This window comes from Chiloscyllium plagiosum, unplaced genomic scaffold (assembly GCF_037043375.1).
Source record: "Chiloscyllium plagiosum isolate Xiang-an unplaced genomic scaffold, Cpla_swu_hap1 HiC_scaffold_15, whole genome shotgun sequence".
NCBI lineage: Eukaryota > Metazoa > Chordata > Chondrichthyes > Orectolobiformes > Hemiscylliidae > Chiloscyllium > Chiloscyllium plagiosum.
This window is the reverse complement of record NW_028270153.1, coordinates 25,029,803-25,051,598: the sequence shown is the minus strand read 5'-3', so window position 1 is coordinate 25,051,598 and position 21,796 is coordinate 25,029,803. Positions and strand designations below refer to the sequence as shown.

The following is a 21,796-nucleotide window of genomic DNA, read 5'->3' as shown; positions in this document are numbered from 1 at the left end:
ATGATCCTTTAATTTTGCATCATTGTGTCTACAACAGAAATGAGAAATGTTCCTTTTTCTGTGAAGTAAGTCACAATCCGCAATTACTAAGTGATTGAGATCTCCCACTGGTGATGCTTAAACAGTTCAAATAAATAAAATTAAATTTTACCTCAATTTGCAGCACAAAATGTAATCAGTGTTTAATTTTACAGTAACCCAGGATTACTGTACAATGAAATAATTAATTATAATCTAGCATTCAGTAATGGGATGTTGATGGTTTGTGCACTATCTAGATAATTTCAATACTTTTCTTAAAGTAACAAAGATAATTTTGATAATTTCAAATGAGCTAGAATATTTGGATTTCTATTCTTGAGTACAGAAGCTTTTATAAATGGAAAAGATTTGTTTTCTTCATGAATATTGATGGTTTGACTGAACTCAAGTTACAGAGATCATTTCCATGAGAAAAGGCCAGAAGAAACTTTCAGAGATGTTTAAGATTATGAAAGGTTTTGATGAGGGAGTAAGATTACAGGAAAGACTATTTCCTTTGGTTAGTGAGTTAATGACCTGGGGTAATTAATTTACAATGCTGACAGGGAATGAGAAGTCGGAACAATTTGTTTACACAGTTTTGAGGATGCACCCCAGGAAGTAGTTGACCATATGTATCCTTTAAGAGGAAAGTGCATTAATAACTGAATCAGAAAAAAGATACAGGGAGAGCTGTAGAATTTGTTCAGATCTGATCGAGCAAAATGCTGACACAGACCACATTGGCTGAACATGCAATTCTGCTGGAAACTTTCACTTATCCAACTTGTGTATGTAGGCTGTGAATTTGGCAGTCTAAAGTTATCATGACCATTATGTTTGCTTGCATAACACCATGTACAATGATACACAGTGAATTCCTTTCCTTTCAGTGTTGCTTTGTTTTTAAAATCAAAATTTCAGTCTGTAGCTTTGAGCACGCAGTTACAAAAAAGGAACAAAAGTCAGTAAAATGGCCTAAAGTCTGCTCTGCCATCCAATAAAATCATTGGCTCAGTACCTGTCGCAACTCCACTTTGTGGCTGTATTCAGATATTCTTGGGAAACCTAAAGTTATACTCAAAAGACAAAATATCCCTGGTCCTCTGAGGTACACAATTCCAAAGGTTAAGGATCATCTGAAGAAAGAAATGTCCCAACTTAGTCCAAAATGGCTGACCTTTCTCCTGAAACTATTAATTATCTTAAGCTAGACTATTTTATAGAGAAAGTAAATCTCTTCCACTAGTCTCAAGTCCCAGGCTCAGCTAAGTTTAAAGGAAGTAATGATTTTGTTTCAGAAACAGATCATTGTAAGTTGATGTAAAGGTAGTCATCCATTACAGGACTCAGCTGATGATCAAACAAACTGAATTTCAGCTTTGCAGTTCATGAAGCTGTCTAAACTCCTTTCTTTGGATTAATGACCCATAATAGATATGTAGAGTATGTGTGTAATAGATAATTGTCTCTGCTTTTTGACTATTGTACAGACTTAATTCCTTAAGTTAGTATGAATATTGGGTTATGATTAGAAATTTGGAAGAAATCCTAAAAGTTTGACCTAGCTATTTTACATCCTATTTGTAAAATTGTAGTGGAGGTACACCATTGTTGATGCTTACCATCTAATGCCCGATTTCCAATGTCTGTTATTCTTGTATGGCACTCATTGACTGAGTCTCTCAGAGCAGTGATATCTTGATTGTGTACCACAAGGGTTCCATTCATACGGTCTAAATAATTCCACAGATCACCAGCATGATTATCCAAACCATCCTTAATATAATCCAGACTGTTTAATACTGCAGTTAGTTTGTTGCACACGCTCTCCATCTCAGCCACTCGTCTATCAACCTGTGACACTTCCTTCTGAATATCTTGAGCGCTGTGTTTGCAGTTATGGAGATCTGACATTATCCTGTGGTTAATTCGTTCCAGGTCACCTTTGAGATCATGGACACGCTTGTCATTAAAAAGGAGCTGAGAACCTTGGCTGTTAACTATCTGTTGGATCAGATGGACTTCATCTGTCATTTTGCGCTCGTGTTCATCCCATGTTGAATTGGCAAATGCAAAGTCATCAGCATACTTGCTGACAGAGTCTTTGATCCCTTTCAGGGTCTTGTTCACAGAGTTGATGTTGATCTTCAGTAAAGTAATTTCTCCCCGAACGGCATTGGATTCTTCTTCTTCTTTAATTTTTTGATTTATTTCGAACATAGAGTAGTTAAGTTTGTTGAGTAGACCAGAGTTCTTATCTAGTTTTGTCACAATATCTTGGCAGTTTCTGTGGCAATCATCAATTTCTGTTCTGAGAGTTTCAATGTCAGTAATAATTGAGGTACAGCCAACAGTACACAGATTCTCCAAAGCTACCAGTCTTCCTTCCAAATCATCCAGGCCTTCATTAGTTTTCTTCTTAATCGTTGAAATCTCTGTTTCCAGCCTTGGGATTACTTCTCCCTCTAAGTTGGCAGGAATGGATACATTGCTCAACTCCTCAACAATAACTGTAACACGGCCTTCAATATCCTTTAGCTTGTCATGCAGGAAAGTCTTCATCCCATCCAGCTCAGTTCCAAGATGTCCCTTCATATTGTTCTCTATGAACAGACAATTTTCTTCCAAGTTCCTCTCTGTAGCATTGATTTTGGCCTCAATGTTGTCCAGCCGACTATCATAAACATTTTGGACATGAATACTAGAGAATTGTGGCAACTCACTCTCAAACCGAGTTGTTAGTGATCTTTGATAGTCTGAGACTTTCAGTAGGTTCTGTTCCAGGGCATCAATTTTATCTGACAAGTACTTAACTGTGTCACAGCAATTTTCAGTTACAGCCAATCCACCAATCTGAGTTTGTAAGTTATTAATCTCCTTTTTTAGGTCAGATTCTTTTCCATCTATCATTCCTTCAAGTCGTTCACTTACGTTCTTCTGTTCCTCACATTGTTGTTGGATTAACTTGACTTTGTAATCACAGACAGTTTGCAAATCGTTGAATCGGTTTTCAAATCCATCAAGTAAGTCGGCTCGGAACTTGGTGAGCTTGTCATCTATAAGGCTGTCGAAAAAATCCACAGTTGCCAAAGGTGTAGGTGGTCTACTAGCCTCCAGAAGTTGCCTGATTTGGCCATCATGGCCAATCACCATTCCATGAACTTCATCCAGCAAGTCACTCTTTGTTTTCAAGACATTCTTAACCTCTGTCACCTTGGCTTCCAAGTCTCCCATCACTGGTGGGTATGCTTTACTCAGATTTTCCAGGCCAGGTATGTATTCAATGTCTACCATTGGACCAGGATATTTTAAATTATTCAGCAATGATACTATCATTTTATTGGTGTCTTCCTGAATGGATAGCCTGAGACTGTCACTGATCCCACTCACCATAGATTGGAGTCTCTCAAATGATTGTGAAAAACGTCGCATTTCATCTTCCAAACGATCGATTCGTTCTCCGTAGACATCCGGAGCCTTGGGTCCTAGAAGGCACAAATATTCTCAGATTAATGAATTTTACAAATTCAATCTAAATTAAATAACTAATTAAATCAAATAATTTTACCACTATTTGATATTCATTCTTAGTGAAGCCATTAACATAAGGACCTGTTTATATGCCATGTCCTATACAGTTTAGGGCTCTAAATGAAGCTGAGCAAAATAGTTAAGCATAATATTGCACATATCGTTCTGATTTCTCATTTCATTTCAGAAGTGATCTGGACAACAGTTCAGATGAATTGCTAACCTGGCACATTGCTTTAAGGCCTCTGTTAACTCAAGAAGCTACCCTGGATTCCCCTGAAGTGAATCAATCACTTAGTTATGTAAAGGTTTTTGGATTGCTGGGTGCTTAGCATTTATCTCAAAGTCAGAAATAAAACTCCTTTCCACTCTGCCGCTGTCCATAAATAATACTTGTTATTTTTAGAAGAGTGTTATCTGCTTTCAAAAGCATGGCATGTGTATTTGATGAATGGAGGGTTTAGGAGGATCCAAGTCAACTTCAATTCTGGGTTTTGATGAGCATGGAAGAAGTGTTCATAGTATGGCCAAAAAGTTGACAATTGTTCGACTATTGCTAATAATACACCTGATAGCACACGGAAGAAAGGAGAAAGCCTTCTGGTCAGGCATCCTTAGAAGGCAACTGCAAGTCACTTCCGTACTGGGCAAGCATAATCATAGACCAACCCAATGGAAGTCCATGGTCACCAGCTACCATGTAGGCATGCTGCCTGAACAGAGTTAGATTTTGTATGCCAGGATAGGGCAGAAAATGAGTTGGGACCCTTTCAGATAATGTGGAAATAAATCTGTTTTACATAACTGCTTTAGGAACAAACCAAGTGCTGGTACTAACATCTTAACCTCGTGACAGAGAACATCTTCCATGCTCTAAATTTCTAAGTAGGTATTGAGCTTTTAATTCTCATTATTCATTTGGACATGGAAATTAAACCATGGAGTTAGGTAACCTGACAATGCAATCAATATACAACAAGCAGTACACCATAGAAGCAGGCCCTTTGGCCTACCATATCTGTGCTGACCATAATGCCTTCTAAATTAATCCCATCCACTTGCATATCCGTATCTCTCTATTTCCTGCCTGTTTATGTGATTGTATAAATATCTCTTCAACATTCCTGCAGTATCTGCTTTCACCACTTCCTTTGGCAGTGCATTCCAGGCACCTACCACTCTGTGTAAATAGTGTGCCTCACACATCTCCTTTACACCTTGCCCTCTTTCACCTTAAACCTATGCCCCTTAGCATTTGACATTTCCCCGACCCTGAGAAAAAGATTCCAACTATCCACTCTATTAGTTTCTCGTAATTTTATATACTACCAATACACCTATAGCACATTATCAGGTCGCTCCACAGCCTCCCATACTCCAGTAAAAACATTTTAAATTTGTCCAACTTCTCCAATGCAGCTGACGCATGCCAATCCAGGCCTAATCCTGGAAAACCTATTCTGTACTCTCTCCAAAGCCTCCCCATTACTTCAGACAGTGTGGTAACCAGAACTGCACAATTGTAAAAAATCATGTTACTACAGGGCAGATCCTACTACAAATGAATTTATACAAATTACCTTTAATGGCAATTCATATATTAAGATTTGAATTTTTTAGATTTTGTGAGAATATCTCAATATAGTATAATCGTGAGTACCCACATCACCCTATCAAATTAAGAATATTTTCCTATTAAACAATGTGGCACTTAAAACTTTATCCTGGAAAAAACTCAAGCTGGTGAAATTACTCAGGAGATGGTGTGAAATTTGAGAGTGCATTGGCAGTTTGTTTTAGATGCTACCTGTTTATTTTTCCAAATCAATGGCAATTAGATGTGGGAAATGGCCCATTCTATGAGACTGCCCAAAGATCAGGTTTATCCTTCAAATCTTCATTATTACTTCCTAAATGCACTTAAGTTGCACTTCAATGACCAAATACAATGAGATTGTTTCTTCTTCTACTACTATTTGTTTATGGGACGATACCAAAATGGACAAAACATTGGATTGTACATCTATTCTTTACAATATTAATGTTTCATCCAATGAAAGCAGAACTGCCTATGTTTATATAAAGCAACATTTCCACATCATAGCTTAAAATTTACTTAAACGTTGCACAAAAACAACAGCTACGTCTTGCATAAACCGGAACAAATTAGCTAAACCCCATTGCTCATGAATGCTGTTCCCAATTATCAGGCTGTAAATGTACACTGAAAATTTTAAGAGCTGTAGGATTTAAAATCATCCTTATTTTACTTACACTTTTTAAAGTCAATTTGGATGTTTCTCATAACAGAAACCTAACAGTATGAGAAGTAGTTACATGAAAACTGAAACAGTCATTTATATACTCTTGAAATGTTAATTAATGATCATAATCTTTTTAAAGGGTGGTTTGATGAGTATGAGCTTTAATTTTCAATCATAAAGAAGGAGATAGAGAATGCAGTATTATACATTGGGTCTTCAACTCAAACCCCAATTAATGCTGATTTGTGTACTTTTAAGTCTTTTTAAAGACAAAATCCAATGTATTCTAAATGAGAATCATGGAGCATTTCACAAGTATGTTTTAACATAGCTACACCATTGTAAGAAATTCCAGACCAATATTTAAATGTTTCCCTTTCAGTTGAACTGTCCTCATGCCATGGACACTAGATTTACAGACCCTGAGGTTCTAATTCAGAATTTATCTCTCATAGTAACACAGAAGATAGGAGCAGGAGGTGGCCATTTAGCCCTTTAAGCCCGCTCCACCATTCATCACGATCATAGCTGACCGTCCAACTCATTGGCCTAATCCTGCTTTGTCCCCATAACCTTTGATTCCATTCACCCCCCAATGCTATATCTAGCTGCCCCTTAAAACATTCAATGTTTTGGTATCAACTACTTCCTGTAGCAATGAATTCCACAGGCTCACCACTCTTTGGGTGAAGAAGTGTCTCCTCATCTCCTTCCTTAATGTTCTACCCTGAATCCTCAGACTTTGAACTCTGATTCTGGACACACCCACCATCTGGAACATCCTCCCTGTATCTAACCTATCTCAGCCTTTTAGAATTTTACAAGTCCCTATAAGATCCCCTTTCATTCATTTGAACTCCTGCGAAAATGATCCTAACCCAGTCAGTCAACCTCTCCTCACACATCAGTCCCAACATCCATCCTCATTGAGTAAACAGCACCAAAGGGAGCATTTTTCAAATAACTCAAATAAACAGAAATAATGTAGCCAGAAATATCTTGGTTTGGCCATTCCTGAATTAAATCTCAGTCAGTTGCCTTGTTTTATGTTTATTCCAAATTAACAAAAATGTATCATTTGACAGTCAAAAAAGATAAGATTACTCAAAGTTTGGGAGAAGATTTGTAGTTCGGGTGTTTGTTGTTGTTCTGTTCGCAACACAAATTCCCAGCTCGGCAAACAGAACCACAACAGATAAGATTACTTTGCACCTTAAAATGTAACTAGCCTCAGGGCCCAAAGACCTGTAAAACAACATTACGTACCTCCAGAAAATACAGACAAAAGTTCCTGAATGAAATTCAAACTCACCATAATAACCTTTTCTGGGTCCAGGGTGTGATGGCACAAGTTCAGGCAGTCCTGTAGAACCTTCCTGGCAATTATCACCAGAATATCCTGGACAACATCTCCATTCTAATTCTGTAACAGTCTTGTATCCTATTTTGTATCTGGGTTTGTAGAATGTTCGATACCTGTGTGGAGAAAGGATTATTTTTGATCAATAAACAGTTATTTACAATTTGAAGATTTAAAACGTTAATCATTTAAATATAACAGTAATTTATAATTGTGTGTAACTAATCTGAAAATGATGTGAAAACATAAATTTGCCCTGGTTTTCCAATTTAGTCAGCCATTGTTTACTTTGAACTTTTACTCCAAAACAAATTGGCTCAGGAAAGACTGTGGATATAAAAGCTGTCACAGTATTTTAATTTTAATCTAGAACCTGATCAGTGGTAGTGTAGATTAAGACAACCATGACAAGCAGACCAAACAGCCAGAAACCCTAACCACCTTACCATACATCAAAGAAGTTTCAGAAATGACAGCCAGACTACTAAGACCCCTCGGAATCCTAGTAGCACACAAATCCACCAAAACTCTCAAACAAAAACTAACAAACTTAAAAGACCCAGTACAACCCATGGACAAAGCCAACGCCATCTACAAAATTCCATGCAAGGACTGCCACAAACACTGCGTAGGACAAACAGGAAGAAAGTTAGCCACCAGGTTACACAAACACTAGCTAGCCACAAAAAGACACGATCCTCTCTCCCTCGTAGCCCTACACACGGATGAAAAAAAACCCACCATTTCAACTGGGACAACACATCTATCCTGGGACAGGCTAAGCAAAGACATGCCAGAGAATTCCTAGAGGCCTGGCACTCCAACCACAACGCCATAAACAAACGCATAGATCTCGATGCCATCCATCAATCCCTCAGAAAACGAACAGGAAATGATATCACCGCAAACCCCAGGAATCCCATCCAGGAGAAAGATATAAATAGCAAGCAGGAGACAACAGCTTCGCTTCAATTGGAGGTCGCCACTGATGATGTTACCTAGCCAGGTAATGAAACATCTGGATATCAAACCTACAGCTCGGCGAGCAAACCTACACCCCTAAAGATTAAGACAGTGAAGAGTAAGACTTTTTGATGTATTTCTCATGAGAGTTTGGAATGAAAGTTTGATATCCGTGCTGAAAGATATTCCTGACTGCAAATTCACTGAATGAAAAATGCAATCTATCAGTCCACTATCCTGAATAACCCACAGAACTTATTATAAGAATGAACCACCCTTTCTGCTACTCTTCAAGCTGCTATCTTGATGCTTTTGCAATTTCTTTTTACAGTTTACAAACTTGCCACCTTGATCCATATTGTAACAAAACACTTTTGTTGCTGATATTTGGAGGGAGTGACTGGCTGAACCCTTACACGTGCAAAATTATCTCAGATCCAAGTGTCCTTAATCAACTTTGAATGTAGTTCCGTGTTTTCAAATATCCTTACTATAACTCAAATAAATGACAGTTGGCAAGTAGATCTCAGCATTTTATTGAGGTTCAAAGTTATTCAGCTGTCTCAAGCAACTAAAAATAGCCCAATGAATGAAACAATATGTTTTTCATTAACTATAGTAGCAAGAGAACACACAAAGAGAACAAATATGAGCCAGGTTATGTTGCATAAGAGGCTTACACCTGACTTTCTAATTCTAATTAAATATCTTCAATTCATGTTTATTCAAATTAATGAGTTTTAACCTTTACAATCTAGTGTGTAGATGAATATTTATATTTTGTTATATTTACACTTGCACGTCAAAGCATTGTTCATAATACTATTGAACTGTCATTTCTATTGGCAATCATTTCAAATCAATCATAATTAACAAAGGTATTGAGTTATTTTTTCCAACAGTGAAGAATTTACCAACTAACTGTTGCACTGAGACCATTACAAGATATGTTAATATAGTACCCTGTATAATGACAGTTTCTGATATTGAGACTTTGAATTGAATAATAGTGATTGAATTTACTGGTGCTTTAAAGCTATGGCAGTCTCACTTTCTGTTTAGAAAAATAATTTTCACGTTACTAAACATACCACCCATCCTCAAGCAGTTTTAGAATCCAAATTTCACATTTTAATTTCCAATCGCAGTAACGTGTAAGATTGACAAGCACTACACAAATGCTAATTCTTAGCCCCACCATGTTGCAATGTACAACTACTTAATTAATTAATTTTGAAGTGCAATCTCACTTAATTCAGCTGGCATAGTCACTAAACTTTATTTCACATGCTGCTCGTCATCAAATAGCATCCTGAGACCATTTGAATCTGAACATACAGACTGAACTATCCTTTATTTCAGCATCTGTTTCACACTGCAGTGAATAAATAGTTTAACATCAAATGTAGCTGATGATTTTTCTTCTCTAAATTAAGTCTGTAAAGTGAATTGACCCAATTGGATCAATAGGTACTTTGGGGTAAAATATTTGGGAAGATTTGTTCACCATAATATTGGGTGATATGGTGGTTCAGTAGTTAGCACTGCTGCCTCACAGAGCCAGGAATCTGGGTTTGATTCCAGCCTTTGGTGACTGTCTGTGTGGAGTCTGCACATTCTGTGTCTGCATGGGTTTCCACCAGATGCTCCAGTTTCCTCTCGCAGTCCAAAGATGTGCAGGCTAGGTGAATCAACCATGCTAAATTGCCCAGTAGCGTTCAGATTTGTGCAGGCTAGGTGAATTAGCCATGGTAAAAGTGGGATCCGGTAGGGATTAGGTCGGGGGGGAAGAAATACTCTTTAAAGGGTCAGTGTAGACTTAAAGGACTGAATGGCCTCTATCTACACAGTAGGGATTCTATTCTATAATTCTTACTTATGGAAAGAAGTCAATGATTACTTTGAATGCCCTGGGTTTGATGTTGAAGTTCAAAGCGAGATTACTTGGAAAGTTACCAACAACTCTAATGGTGTGATCATTATTCTGCTTAGATTGTTATTTCTTTGAAGACAAACTGGAATCCTAATGCAGTCTCATCGCTATGATAATCCAAAGTTCCAAGTCAACTAATAGTTTTAATAAGAGTCAGACTTAGCCAATTCAATTCCTTTCCAATAAGCAGTCTAAGCTTAACTGATATAGTGAAGAACTTTACAGTCATAATACTGCATGGCTGGTTTTCAGTCAGAGAAGCCTGCTATTTGTATCATTCTAACTTTATACTTTATTTCTCAGCTAGCTTCTGTTTACAGGTAGTTTGCTAACCAACTATCAGTACCATGCCAAGGAAAAAATGACCAAATGTGACTAGCTGATGATCTTTTCAGAGATCTTCCCTTGTCTTTATCTAGAGATCAAAGACTTCTCACTAGTCAAGGCATGAAAATATTCCGTCCCTTCTTTAAATCAGACTTAAAAATGTTTAACTTCATGGAAAATATAAATGTCGACAGCAAGCAGTAATGCAAAGACCACACTAAGCCCTTCTTTTAGCTATTAGTTGCAGTGTTTATTGGAACAGGAGGTGAAAAGTGGCCATTAGAATAATTGTAGTAAGTGTGTATGACTGATTTTCATTTCTGCTACATAAAAAAACTGCAAACAATAAATTTGTAACCAATATCATAAGGAATAGTTACACAATATGCAAGCTTCTCTGGTTGCTATCAATACAGGAAACCATAAGCCACTATAATTTTGATTTACGCGACTGCTAAGGTAGACACTATTGTTTACACACTCTGGGATATGAAATTACTCCTATTAAGATATATGTTACTACACTGCTGACAGCATCTGACATGACTAATTATTTGTTTTCTTTAAAGCTTAAATATTTTTTAAAAAGGCTTTGAACTAGAAAACACATTGTGTAAATTTCTGCTACAGCAGATGTAACATCTGCAGTCCAACTTGCACGAGTAGCCAACCTGCATTTCAACAGCAGCTGCCCTTCATTCTTTAGGGTGTGTGGTAGCATCTGCTCAGTTTTTGGAAGCTGTGCTAGTAATAGAACCTGGCCAAAATAATGACTTAATATGCAACACCTTCTCAAACACAGGCTTGTTTCTAATATTCTGCATCTCGTTCACTGGTTGCATTGATACCCAACAAATCATCAACTGCTGTGCTCCTGGTGCCAGTCAATGTTTGTCCGATCGTTGCTTTTCAGTTGAAAGTGGTCTCATTCAAAAATTGGAATGACATTCTTATGACTTATGCCACTATAGTGGTATCCTTACGACTTCATAGAGATGTCTGTTGAGATAACAACACCTTCTTGTACTAGACAAGCAAATCATAGAATACTGCAATATGGAACCAGCATATGGTTTCCAGCATCTGCAGTCATTGTTTTTACCGCATATGGAACCAGGTCAAGCAGTTGACATAATGAGGGTCAAGAGAACCTACTAAGGGAGGTTTAAATGAGTGCTATGTGCACATGGGTTGTGGCTTCAAATTTCACCCAAATATCAGCAGCTCAACTGCAATACCTTACCACCTCCCACCCCCACCCCCAACCTCAACTGTCCCTCCCCACCCAGCTAGATTTAGCATGAATTTTGTGCTTAATTGCCAATAATTATGTCAACACTTTGACTTAGCAATAAAGGTGCTCCCTATATCGACGTAAATAGGAAGGGCTTAGAAGGATATGGATCAAATGCTGGCAAATGGGACTCTATTTACTTAGGATATCTAGTCAGCATGGACGAGTTGGACCGAAGGGTCTGTTTTGCATCTCAACAACTCTATGTCTGGCCAGTTGTTTAAAGGTTATCAAAGTCATCCCACTCTTATCCCTGTTGCTCCCTACAACTTTGATTTTTTTTCTCTTCTCAAGTATAATATCCAATTCCCTTGTAAAATGTATACCATTTGCAGCACCCTTTCAGGCTCTGCATTCCAGATGTAACATAAAAGCTGTATTTTTTGTTCATAATTATCCCTCTAATTCTTGCCAATGAGCTTAAGTCTGTGTGCTCTAGTTACTGGTCTATCTACCAATTGAAACAATTTCTCTTGATTTCATGAAAATCCCTCTATTTTTGATTTTAAAAAATGTCCTTTTAACCTCCTATGCTGTCAGGCGAACAAGTCAGCTTTTCCAATCTCTCCTCGACGTATCCAACAAAGCTACACAATGAGAAACTCCATCTTCCTCCATCAAAAGATTGCTTTGACTGTAATGTAGTGGATTAAATGTGCCAAGCAGCACTATTTACTCTTTCAAGTTCAGTCTTAAGTAGGAGTCTTTGTTCAATGCGACCTCTATCACGAAATGAATGTAATGACATTTAAATGGGTAATTGTGGCGGTAAATCATATCGATGTCATTAAAGCCGTCAAAGGTATTTTCCGGTGAAAAATACCTGGCATTTTTTTGAGAGTGGATTTTGGACTGGAGGACACACCGTGGTCATTTACTGACCACCAGATGGCAGAACTGCGCCGCTGCTCAGAAAGTTTCCCTTACTCAAACAGCAGTGACCCTCAGCAGTGCAGTTTCTCAGAGCCTTATTTCATTTTGGGTTTTTTTCTTGTCAATTTGCAGCAACAGTCTCAAATTGTTATATCAAGGTACGTAAACAATTCAGTTTTTTTTAAAACAAAAACAGTCGAACGTATTAACTTTCACAGGATGAGAAAACACAGTAATATTAAGCCAGGAACATTCAACCATCAAGTTTTAATCAGCTCAAAGCATTCGGCGCAATCCTCCATTGAATGCTACACAAAAGCAGTCATTTAAAGCTGGTGTTCTTTTGTGCACGTGAAGCGACCCTAGGTTTATTTTGAAACCATGAAAAATCAGATGTGGTTTTGAATTTAAAGGCGACTCGCAACTGGAAAATTTAACCACCCCCCCCCCCAACTGAAAATGATTTGTCCCAGATTAAAACGTGTTTTTTCCCCCCCTGATGGATGGAGGGTGCCGTCCGAAAAAAAACCCCCATAAATCTGGACAGTGCATTCTACTGCGACAAGGTCTTTTTAAAAATGCCTACAGCGTTCGCAGGCACCGCTAGACTGGAAACAAATATACAGAGACTATGAGCTGTAATTGCAAATTATCAGCCCATTTCCTCTCGGACGCCTCCTGTGTTATTGATGTGGTGTTGGCGCAGGGTTTAGAGATTTGAAAACTTACATGACCATTCCTGGACACTTCAGCTGGCCCCAAGTACACTGGCGGTACTCCGCTTTCACATAGGTATCTGTCCCATCCTGCATTGTGCAAGTGACATTTTTCTTCACAATATAAGCGCAATAGTTCCTGCAGAGGGGAAAAAAAAACACTTATTTTTGTTCCCTCTGTCTCAGCAATTTACAGCAGCAACTTCTCGCCTCCTCCCCATCTCGCAGAAATGAAACTTTGAACAAAGACACGGATTGATACCCCAGCGAGGTTTTTCTTGTGAAAAATAAAGCACGTGCAGTTTTCAATCGAGCATAAAATGTGTTCTTCCTACATAGATCAGGAGATAGAACTTGGAAAGCTTTACGATGTGAGAAGGTGGGAATCAAATCAGAAGTGCGTACTGTTTCCCGTCGCGTTTAGCATGCAAATAAAAAAAGCAACAACATGCATAAAAAATACATCAAATATGTAGAAGTTTCGCATTGCAGACGCTTCGAGGAATTGTTGAATTCTTGAGCAAAAAAAAATTTAAAAAAGGGACTCACTTGTGCCGGCCGGTGACTCGTCCCGCTCCTTTCAGACTGGGGCTAGACCCAGAGGTGAAAAGGTTATATCGGTAAGGGGCGTAGAAGCTGCCTTTGGCGTCAGTCAGGACCAGGAGGATGGTGGTCAGCAGGAGGCAAGGGAGGATAACAGGACCGGAGCCCGGCGTGTTCTCCAGCATGCTGAGAGCTTCACTGAGGCGAGCTGGAACCTGCTACCGCTTCTCTCACAGCCACACACACGGGGCTGGGGAATGGTGCGTGTCTCTGAGTGTGTGTGTGTGTGTGTGAGGGGGAGCGTGGAGGTGATGAAGAAGACGTGAGATTGCGGAATTCACGACCAAAGTGGTCCGGCTGAGAGTTTACAAGTGTCAGCGGAGTCAGCGCTGAGGAGGGGAGTGCAGAGGGCTGGGCTGGGGATGGATGGAGGGAGGCTGTGTGTGTGTATGGGTGGGTGGGTGTGTGCAGGGAGTGAGTCCTGGCTTTCGGAGACGAGAGGTCAGCAGCTCAGAGCTGAGGCGAGCGATGAGCCACACGCTTCCAGCTCGATATTGTCAGCGCTGGCCGCCTCTACCTCCAAGAAGGAGCGGACCCGTGCAGAAGTGGGCGTTTCGTTAATATTTAGTGCAATCGCACCCCCCCCCCCCCCCTCCCCTCCCAGCGCTGCCAATGAGGGAACAGTCACTCTGCCCCCTCCTTCAAGGTACACCGAGCCCCTCAACCCTCACTCCCGCGACGGGGCAGGAGTGAACTTTCTGATCTCTTCGGAATGACAGATTCATTTCAGGCACAGATTTCCCCCCCGTTTTAAAGGCGAGCATGTTCTCCCCGCCCCTTGTACACTGCTGTTGCAAGCTCATAGCGCCCTCCTCTCTACCTTCCTGTTTGATTGCAGATTATTTAAAGGGAGAGAAATCGCAGGCGAACAAGTTGGCAGAAATATTATCCAATTCGAGGGGGGGTGGGGCGGAGGGTTGGGTAAAAAGATTTTGATAAAAAAGCAATGACGTCTGAGTAGGCATGTTTTTATTTGATGCTGGAAATTGGGTTACTTGGCGGCAGATATTTCTCGGCGACAGTGAGAAAGAAAATGGAAGATGATTTTGTTTTTTTTTAAACACCACCTGACACCATTGGATTGTCTAATAATGTGCCAGACATGAGGAGAGAGTGAAACGACATGAATGACTTCAGTCCCGTGAGCCAGGTTAGACTGAGGCTGTGCCACAGTGAACAACTCTCTGGTCCCAGTCTAGTTAAGTCAAGCGGAGAGGTTAGTTAGACTTTTCTTTTAAAAAAAAAGCGAATGAACTGCGGCTGCTGGAAATCAGAAACAAAAAGAGAAATTGTTGAAAAAGCTCAGCAGGTCTGGCAGCATCTGTGGAGAGAATCAGAGTTACTGTTTCAGATGTGGTGACAGTTCCCCAGTTAGACAGAGTCACTCACTGTAGGCGCGGTTTGACTCCCGGGGGGTTGAAAGACGAAATAATTACCTGGGCTAAAATTTGGATGGAATTTCTGTGAACCAGTTAGCGCAGAATGATTGGCGTAAGCCAGAAATTGGTCACATTATGAGATCTCTTCTTATTGTAACCAGAAAGCCCGGATAATCACTGCCCTAATGGTTGATTACAAATTCATTAGGAAGTACGTAGGAATGTTATACCGTCTCAGACAGGGAGAGGGTATCCAGGCATTAATAATACCACATCGCCACTCGAAGGTGCTGCGTTCTCTGATGCTGGGGGGAAACAGAAATCTGAGCATCTGACCCCGAGCAATAATTCGACCGGGAACTATTTGGAAGACAGCTTCGGGGTTGCGTGGTCATCACTGACATTTGAGTATCGCGCTCGGTGATGAATAAATCGGAGCCAAACTTTGTAAATTACAGAGGCGGACCTCTGAGCATTAGACCAGGAAATGTGCTATTGAATTAGAAATCAAACACACGCTGTACAGTGTTCAGAGGAAGGGCCACTGGACCCGGAACGTTAACTTTGCTTTCTCTCCACAGATGCTGCCGGACCTGCTGAGTTTCGCCAATCATTTCTTTTTTTTCTGTCACACACCCTGACCAGACTGATTGAAATCCTTTGTCAGGTCGGCTCATCTCTACCGATTTTAAAGAACCCTTAACGCCCTGCAATCTCACCGCATTTTTTATTTTCTTTAGTAACAATCATCGGCCCACATTCTAGAGTGTACCATCACAAAGAAGTTCTGCAGAGAGCTGCAGTTTCTTCCTGGTTGAGGTTGATCCCCAGGGGTTTGGGGAATGCAGGGTTCTGCTGTATGGGTCATTCCCAAATGATATAACACTGAGACAAGCAATGACTTAATTTGATTCTCATTTGATTCTCAAGCACGCAATTACAGTACAGTGAAGTGTATAATGTCACCACACAAGGCGCCGTTGTAGATATAAATGCCCAGGCACAGAATCTCAAGAACAAGGTAAAAAGAAGGAACAAACTTAGAAGTTAAACATTGTAGTAATTATAATGTAAAACATACAGCATAAGGCTAAAAGTTACACATTGGAGACCTTCTTAGTTTTAAGTATCAACAGGACATTGGTTAGGCCATTGTTGGAATATTGCGTGCAATTCTGGTCTCCTTCCTATCGGAAAGATGTTGTGAAACTTGAAAGGGTTCAGAAAAGATTTACAAGGATGTTGCCAGGGTTGGAGGATTTGAGCTATAGGGAAAGGCTGAACAGGCTGGGGCTATTTTCCCTGGAGCGCGGAGTCTGAGGGGTGACCTTATAGAGGTTTTCAAAATTATGAGGGGCATGGATAGGGTAAATAGGCAAAGTCTTTTCCATGGGGTCGGGGAGTCCAGAACTAGAGGGCATAGGTTTAGGGTGAGAGGGGAAAGATATAAAAGTGACCTAAGGGGCAACTTTTTCACGCAGAGGGTGGTACATGTATGGAATGAGCTGCCAGAGGAAGTGGTGGAGGCTGGTACAATTGCAACATTTAAGAGGCATTTGGATGGGTATATGAATAGGAAGGGTTTGGAGGGATATGGGCCGGGTGCTGGCAGGTGGGACTAGATTGGGTTGAGATATCTGGTCGGCATGGACGAGTTGGACCGAAGGGTCTGTTTGCGTGCTGTACATTTCTATGACTTTATGACTCTACTGCTGGAAGACATTCAGCTCTGTGAAAGGTGGTCCTGCACTATCCATGACCAAATGTTGCAGACTGGCACATTGCAAAGTCAGGATCATATGCTGAGAGATACAGCCACCATAGAAGTTCAACAGCAAGGTCCCAGGCTCTCATAATAGGACACTCATGGACAAAACTCATCCAACACCACTCAGGCTTTACTTGTGGTATGAAATGCATAGATTTAATATATCTTCAATTGTAAGTGTGATGAGGCCTCTCAGAACACCACATGGTACATTTAAAGAAATGGAACCAAATTTTAACCAATGCAATGTCAAATCTGAAATTTTGTCAATTCTTTTACAAATTTTATTAATACAGTTTTTTGGGCAAAAATGATTTCTGTATTAAAGATTCAATTTTCAAAGAGACGTTAATTTATCCTTCAGATGAAATTAAATCTTTATGGGGATGATGGCAAGGACAGCATTTTTAGTCGATCCTTGAATATTCTGCAAGAAGGTGGTGGTGATTTGTCTTCTCACCACTGAAGTCCTGTATGACGTTGATAGTTCCAGGAAATCAACCAGATTATGGAAGGAATGTTGATACATATCTCATGCAGGAAGGTGTGGGCATTTGAGGGAATCCTGAAGATGATGGTGTTCCCATGACCTTTGAGCTCATAGAGATTAGATTCCCTACAGTGTGGAAACAAGTCCTTCAGCCCCACAAGTCCACACCGAATCTCCAAAGAGTAACCCACCTGGACCCATTTCCCTCTGATTAATGGGCAGTTTAGCATGGCCAATTCACCTGACCTGCACATCTTTGGACTATGGGAGGAAACCTACGCAGACACAGAGAGAATGTGCAAACTCCACAGTCACTTTTTAGATTAGAATCAATCTAAACATCATGGCATAGACAGAGAACACAGGGGCCTAACACCTTCAACATATTGTCTAGCTATCACCCATTGTTAACAGCTAACCTGAGAATGCAACTTTTTAAAAAAAGGTTTTGTGATTTACACATGAAAGAAGTGAAACTATCATGGTATTCAAACAGATGAAAGACTTAACAATCAATTTTTCAATGTATAATTCCAGTTACATCACACTGTAAATTTTTGCTATAAATTCTGTGTGTTAAGATTGAGCCCGCCACTATCACCTGATGAAGGAGCGATACACCAAGAGCTAGTGTGCTTCCAATTAAACCCGTTGGACTATAACCTGGTGTTGTGTGATTTTTAACTTTGTCCACACAGAGAGTCTACCCAAGGCTGGAATTGAACCTGGGTCTATGTGCTAACCACTGTGCCATCATGCCACCCAGGTTTGGGCTGTGCTGTTAAAGAAATAAAACCATGATACCATTTAGATGAAGGAATGTTTGGGCAAAAGATACATTCAGTGAAATCTTTTATTAAACACTGGTGTAACTCCACGTTTGAAATTTACATTCTTTTGGTGATGCATGTGACTAAGCATTAAAGATATTGTTTTCTTGGAAATTTGTAATAAAATGAAAGTTAATGAAACAAACCTTGAGCTTCTAAGGAAGGAAGAAGTTTCAGGGTTATTTAGTAGATAGCATTCTATTCAGAAGGCCAATCATGTAAACAAAGCACGTTAGGTTTCACTACTCACACTTGTGAAACTGATTGTAATTATCAACTGCAACACTTCTTTTTGATTATCAACACTTCATGATCAAATCTCAATCTATGCATGTGCATGCCATATGCAAACTTTTAATGAGGGGGTTGTCAGCATGGTGTGACACCTGAAATTTCCCAAGGTGGAACGGACAGATGAATATCGACTGGACTATCCCAAAATTTAAAAAGGGCTTTAGGGCAGTGGACATGTTCTGAAATGAAAAATAATCAATAACTCATGGGAGTCATGTTTCATGGTTGGTGTTTAAGGCTGTGGTTATACTCTAGCTACTGAGCTTACAGCTGGCAGCTGTGAATTTATATTGTCTGGCTGTGAATCTAACTCCTCTGGCCAAGAGGGAGCTCAGTGTTTGTGGTTCTACATACACATGCAGAGCTCTGCTGCTAGTTGACACATTAAAAAAAAGTTGGAAATGTGAGAATATGAGATAATTTTCCTGACGGGGTGAAGCACTGCCCAATTTGTAGCCAGCTTAAGGTTAGCTCTTTAATTGTTTTCTGACTTCTGCATTACAATGTAGGTTTTAGTGAAACTGCACTCTGACAGTGTTAAACATTATTGCTGAGTTTGTCTTCTCTAAAAATCAATGTCCAGAATTGAGCTGTATTCAGAAGGTCAACGTGCATTCCTCTGAGAAAGTGCCAAATGCAGTTACTACAGATGTGCAATAAAGGTTCATCAAATTCTTTACAACTGCTAGACTTTACATAGCCAAAACCAGATGTCCAATTTGTGACTTAAATTAATGTACATCAAACTGACAGCAGCATAACTCCTGCAATCACTGAGAATGCGAGAGCCAAAGAATACACTTACACAGGAATTTACATTGAGACTGAACTGCTGCATGAAGGTTGATGTGTGATTAAAATTTTGCAGTCACATAATTTTGTTTGGACATCCACAGATACAAGGATGAGAAGCTCTGGAAATTAATTGTGATGAAGCAATACATGCAGTCCAAACAATTATTCCCACTAGTGATTATTAGCCCCTGGGTGGGCCAAGTTAAAATCAACCTTCATTTTCTCAAATTTCTTCCGATAAATAAAGCTTCTCATTCTTGTTATAATTTCTGTGATTGTATTCTATTCTCTTCTCCATAAACTCAGACCATATCCCTCCGCCCTAAAAGAATTGGCTCCAGTCCATAAATAAAACAAGATTGTGGTTTTTTTTCCTTCCTTGTTAGTTTTCTTGCTTCACTAAGTATTGACAAGTACTGATTCACAGGTGACTTCTGGTACCTGTCCATAGTGTGAGCACAGATATTGTGTGTTTTCAGGCCATTCATAAAGTTATTCAATTTGTTTTTTGCCATGCAATGTTCCAACGGGACACTACTGGATAGTAATCATGTTTGCAAATCCTGTTGATTTTTGCCTCTTTAAATTGGGCTGCTGTGATCAGTTATAACGCCCAGGTGAGATCAAAAAACTCCTTGGACATACTTTGTCAATATAGCTTACTTACTCATTGACTAAGCCATCAGGAAGCATTTGTTTAACTGCTTTGAAACTTTACACTTTTGACTTCTTCCCCTACTTTATAATTGCAGTTATTTTGGGAGTTTAAACAATATTGTTTACCAGAGAACTGAACAAGTTTGCTAGTTACAAAGTGTTGCTTGTTTCCTACATACTGTTTCATCAAGCCAGGTCTTCATGCAACCTCACAGTTCCGTCTTTGATCACCATGCATACCAGACTCCAGTCGGGTGCACAAGCTGCAAAAGGCTTCCACTTACACCTAACAGTCATATATGCAAAAAAAAATCAGCTTAGGTTCAAGCGCATTGATAGCATCAGAATTAAACACATTTGGCTAATACACTCATCTTTGTTAAGGCTTTAAACATGACCTTACTTTAATAAGGTCTGGAGGTTGCTGCTGATAGTTTAGAACAACATTAGCACATCAAAGATGGGTATCCAAGGTAGTTGAATTGTTGCAGAGGTAATCCTAGGAAAGCTGTATTAGATCACTACATTGTGCATATTGGAGTAGAATTGTCAGTACAATGGACATTGTTGGTATTTAAGTGATAGGTTTAAGCAATAGATGCATTTATTTCTTTTCAATTCTCTTTTGGTTCCTTTTAGTATTCAATGTCTAATGCAGTTGATCCTTCACTTTCTATATCCAGCGAGTGCTATCACTTGCTCTGACTTCTCAATGCATTTGTCGGGCACTTAAACCCTTCTTGTTTTGTAATAGTTGCTAGCTTCTCATGGAAGTTCACAAAGCTTTCCAATATTTTTTTCTGAAGCTTATACAGGAACAGGAATGTACCATTCAGTCCCTGGAGCCTGTTCCACCATTCAGCTTGATTATGACTGAACTGTCCCTCAATGTCACTTTTACATCATATCCCTTGACACTTTGGTGATAAAAGATTATCAATCTTGTGGATTATGCTGGAGGAAATGTCTTATCAACTTGCTTTATTATTGTTCTAACCAATTTGATTAAATCGCCCCTCAACTTAAACCTGCCCCATCAGCTGACCCCTTCAAGGCAAATACGTTCTTTTGAGGTTTGGTGTCAAAAGCTGAACATAGTTTCTGGATGGGCTCTGATCAAGAACCATGTCCACACTTCGAAATTCAATCCCTTTGACATCAAGGTCAATATCTCATTCACTTCTTTCTTATGATGTTTAGACAGCTGTGTGCTAATTTTACTTATCAGTGTACTTAGACACTTAAATACTTTTGCTTTGCTCGATCACTTGCCTCCATTCTTATTGGAAGCAGTCCAAAGAGATCTGAAAGAATCCATGGGGTGGCATGGTGGCTCAATAGTTAGCACTGTTGTCTCACAGTGTCAGGGACCCAGGTACAATTCCAGCTTTGGGTGACTGTGTGGTGTGTGCATGTTCTCCCCATGTTTGTATGGGTTTCTTCTGGGTGGTCTGGTTTCTTTCCACGGTTCAAAGCTGTGCAGGTTAGGTGGATTGGCCATTCTAAACTGCCTGTAGTATTCATAGATGTGCAGGCTAGGTGAGTTAGCCATGGGAAATGTGGGGTTAAAGAGGTAGGGTGGGGATCTGTGTGGGGTGCTCTTTGAAGCGTCAGTGCAGATTTGATGGGCTAAATGGCCATCATAGATATTCTATGATGGCTTTGCAGTAAGGTTTTGTAGAGGAGATCATATCA

General features: G+C 39.7%; 1 protein-coding gene across 1 annotated transcript in view; it reads right to left on the bottom strand.

Moving 5' to 3' along the window:
• The window catches only part of emilin3b (elastin microfibril interfacer 3b), a 39,243-nt gene extending 24,796 nt beyond the window's left edge, over positions 1–14,447 (bottom strand). The window contains exons 1-4 of the mRNA XM_043710597.2: positions 13,835–14,447; positions 13,299–13,424; positions 7,132–7,295; positions 1,647–3,509 (exon numbers count right to left, since the gene is read on the bottom strand). Of these exons, the coding sequence (XP_043566532.1) occupies positions 1,647–3,509; positions 7,132–7,295; positions 13,299–13,424; positions 13,835–14,013 (2,332 nt within the window). The 5' untranslated portion in view covers positions 14,014–14,447. The remainder of the gene's footprint in view (positions 1–1,646; positions 3,510–7,131; positions 7,296–13,298; positions 13,425–13,834) is intronic.
• Between the last annotated feature and the right edge of the window lie 7,349 nt (positions 14,448–21,796).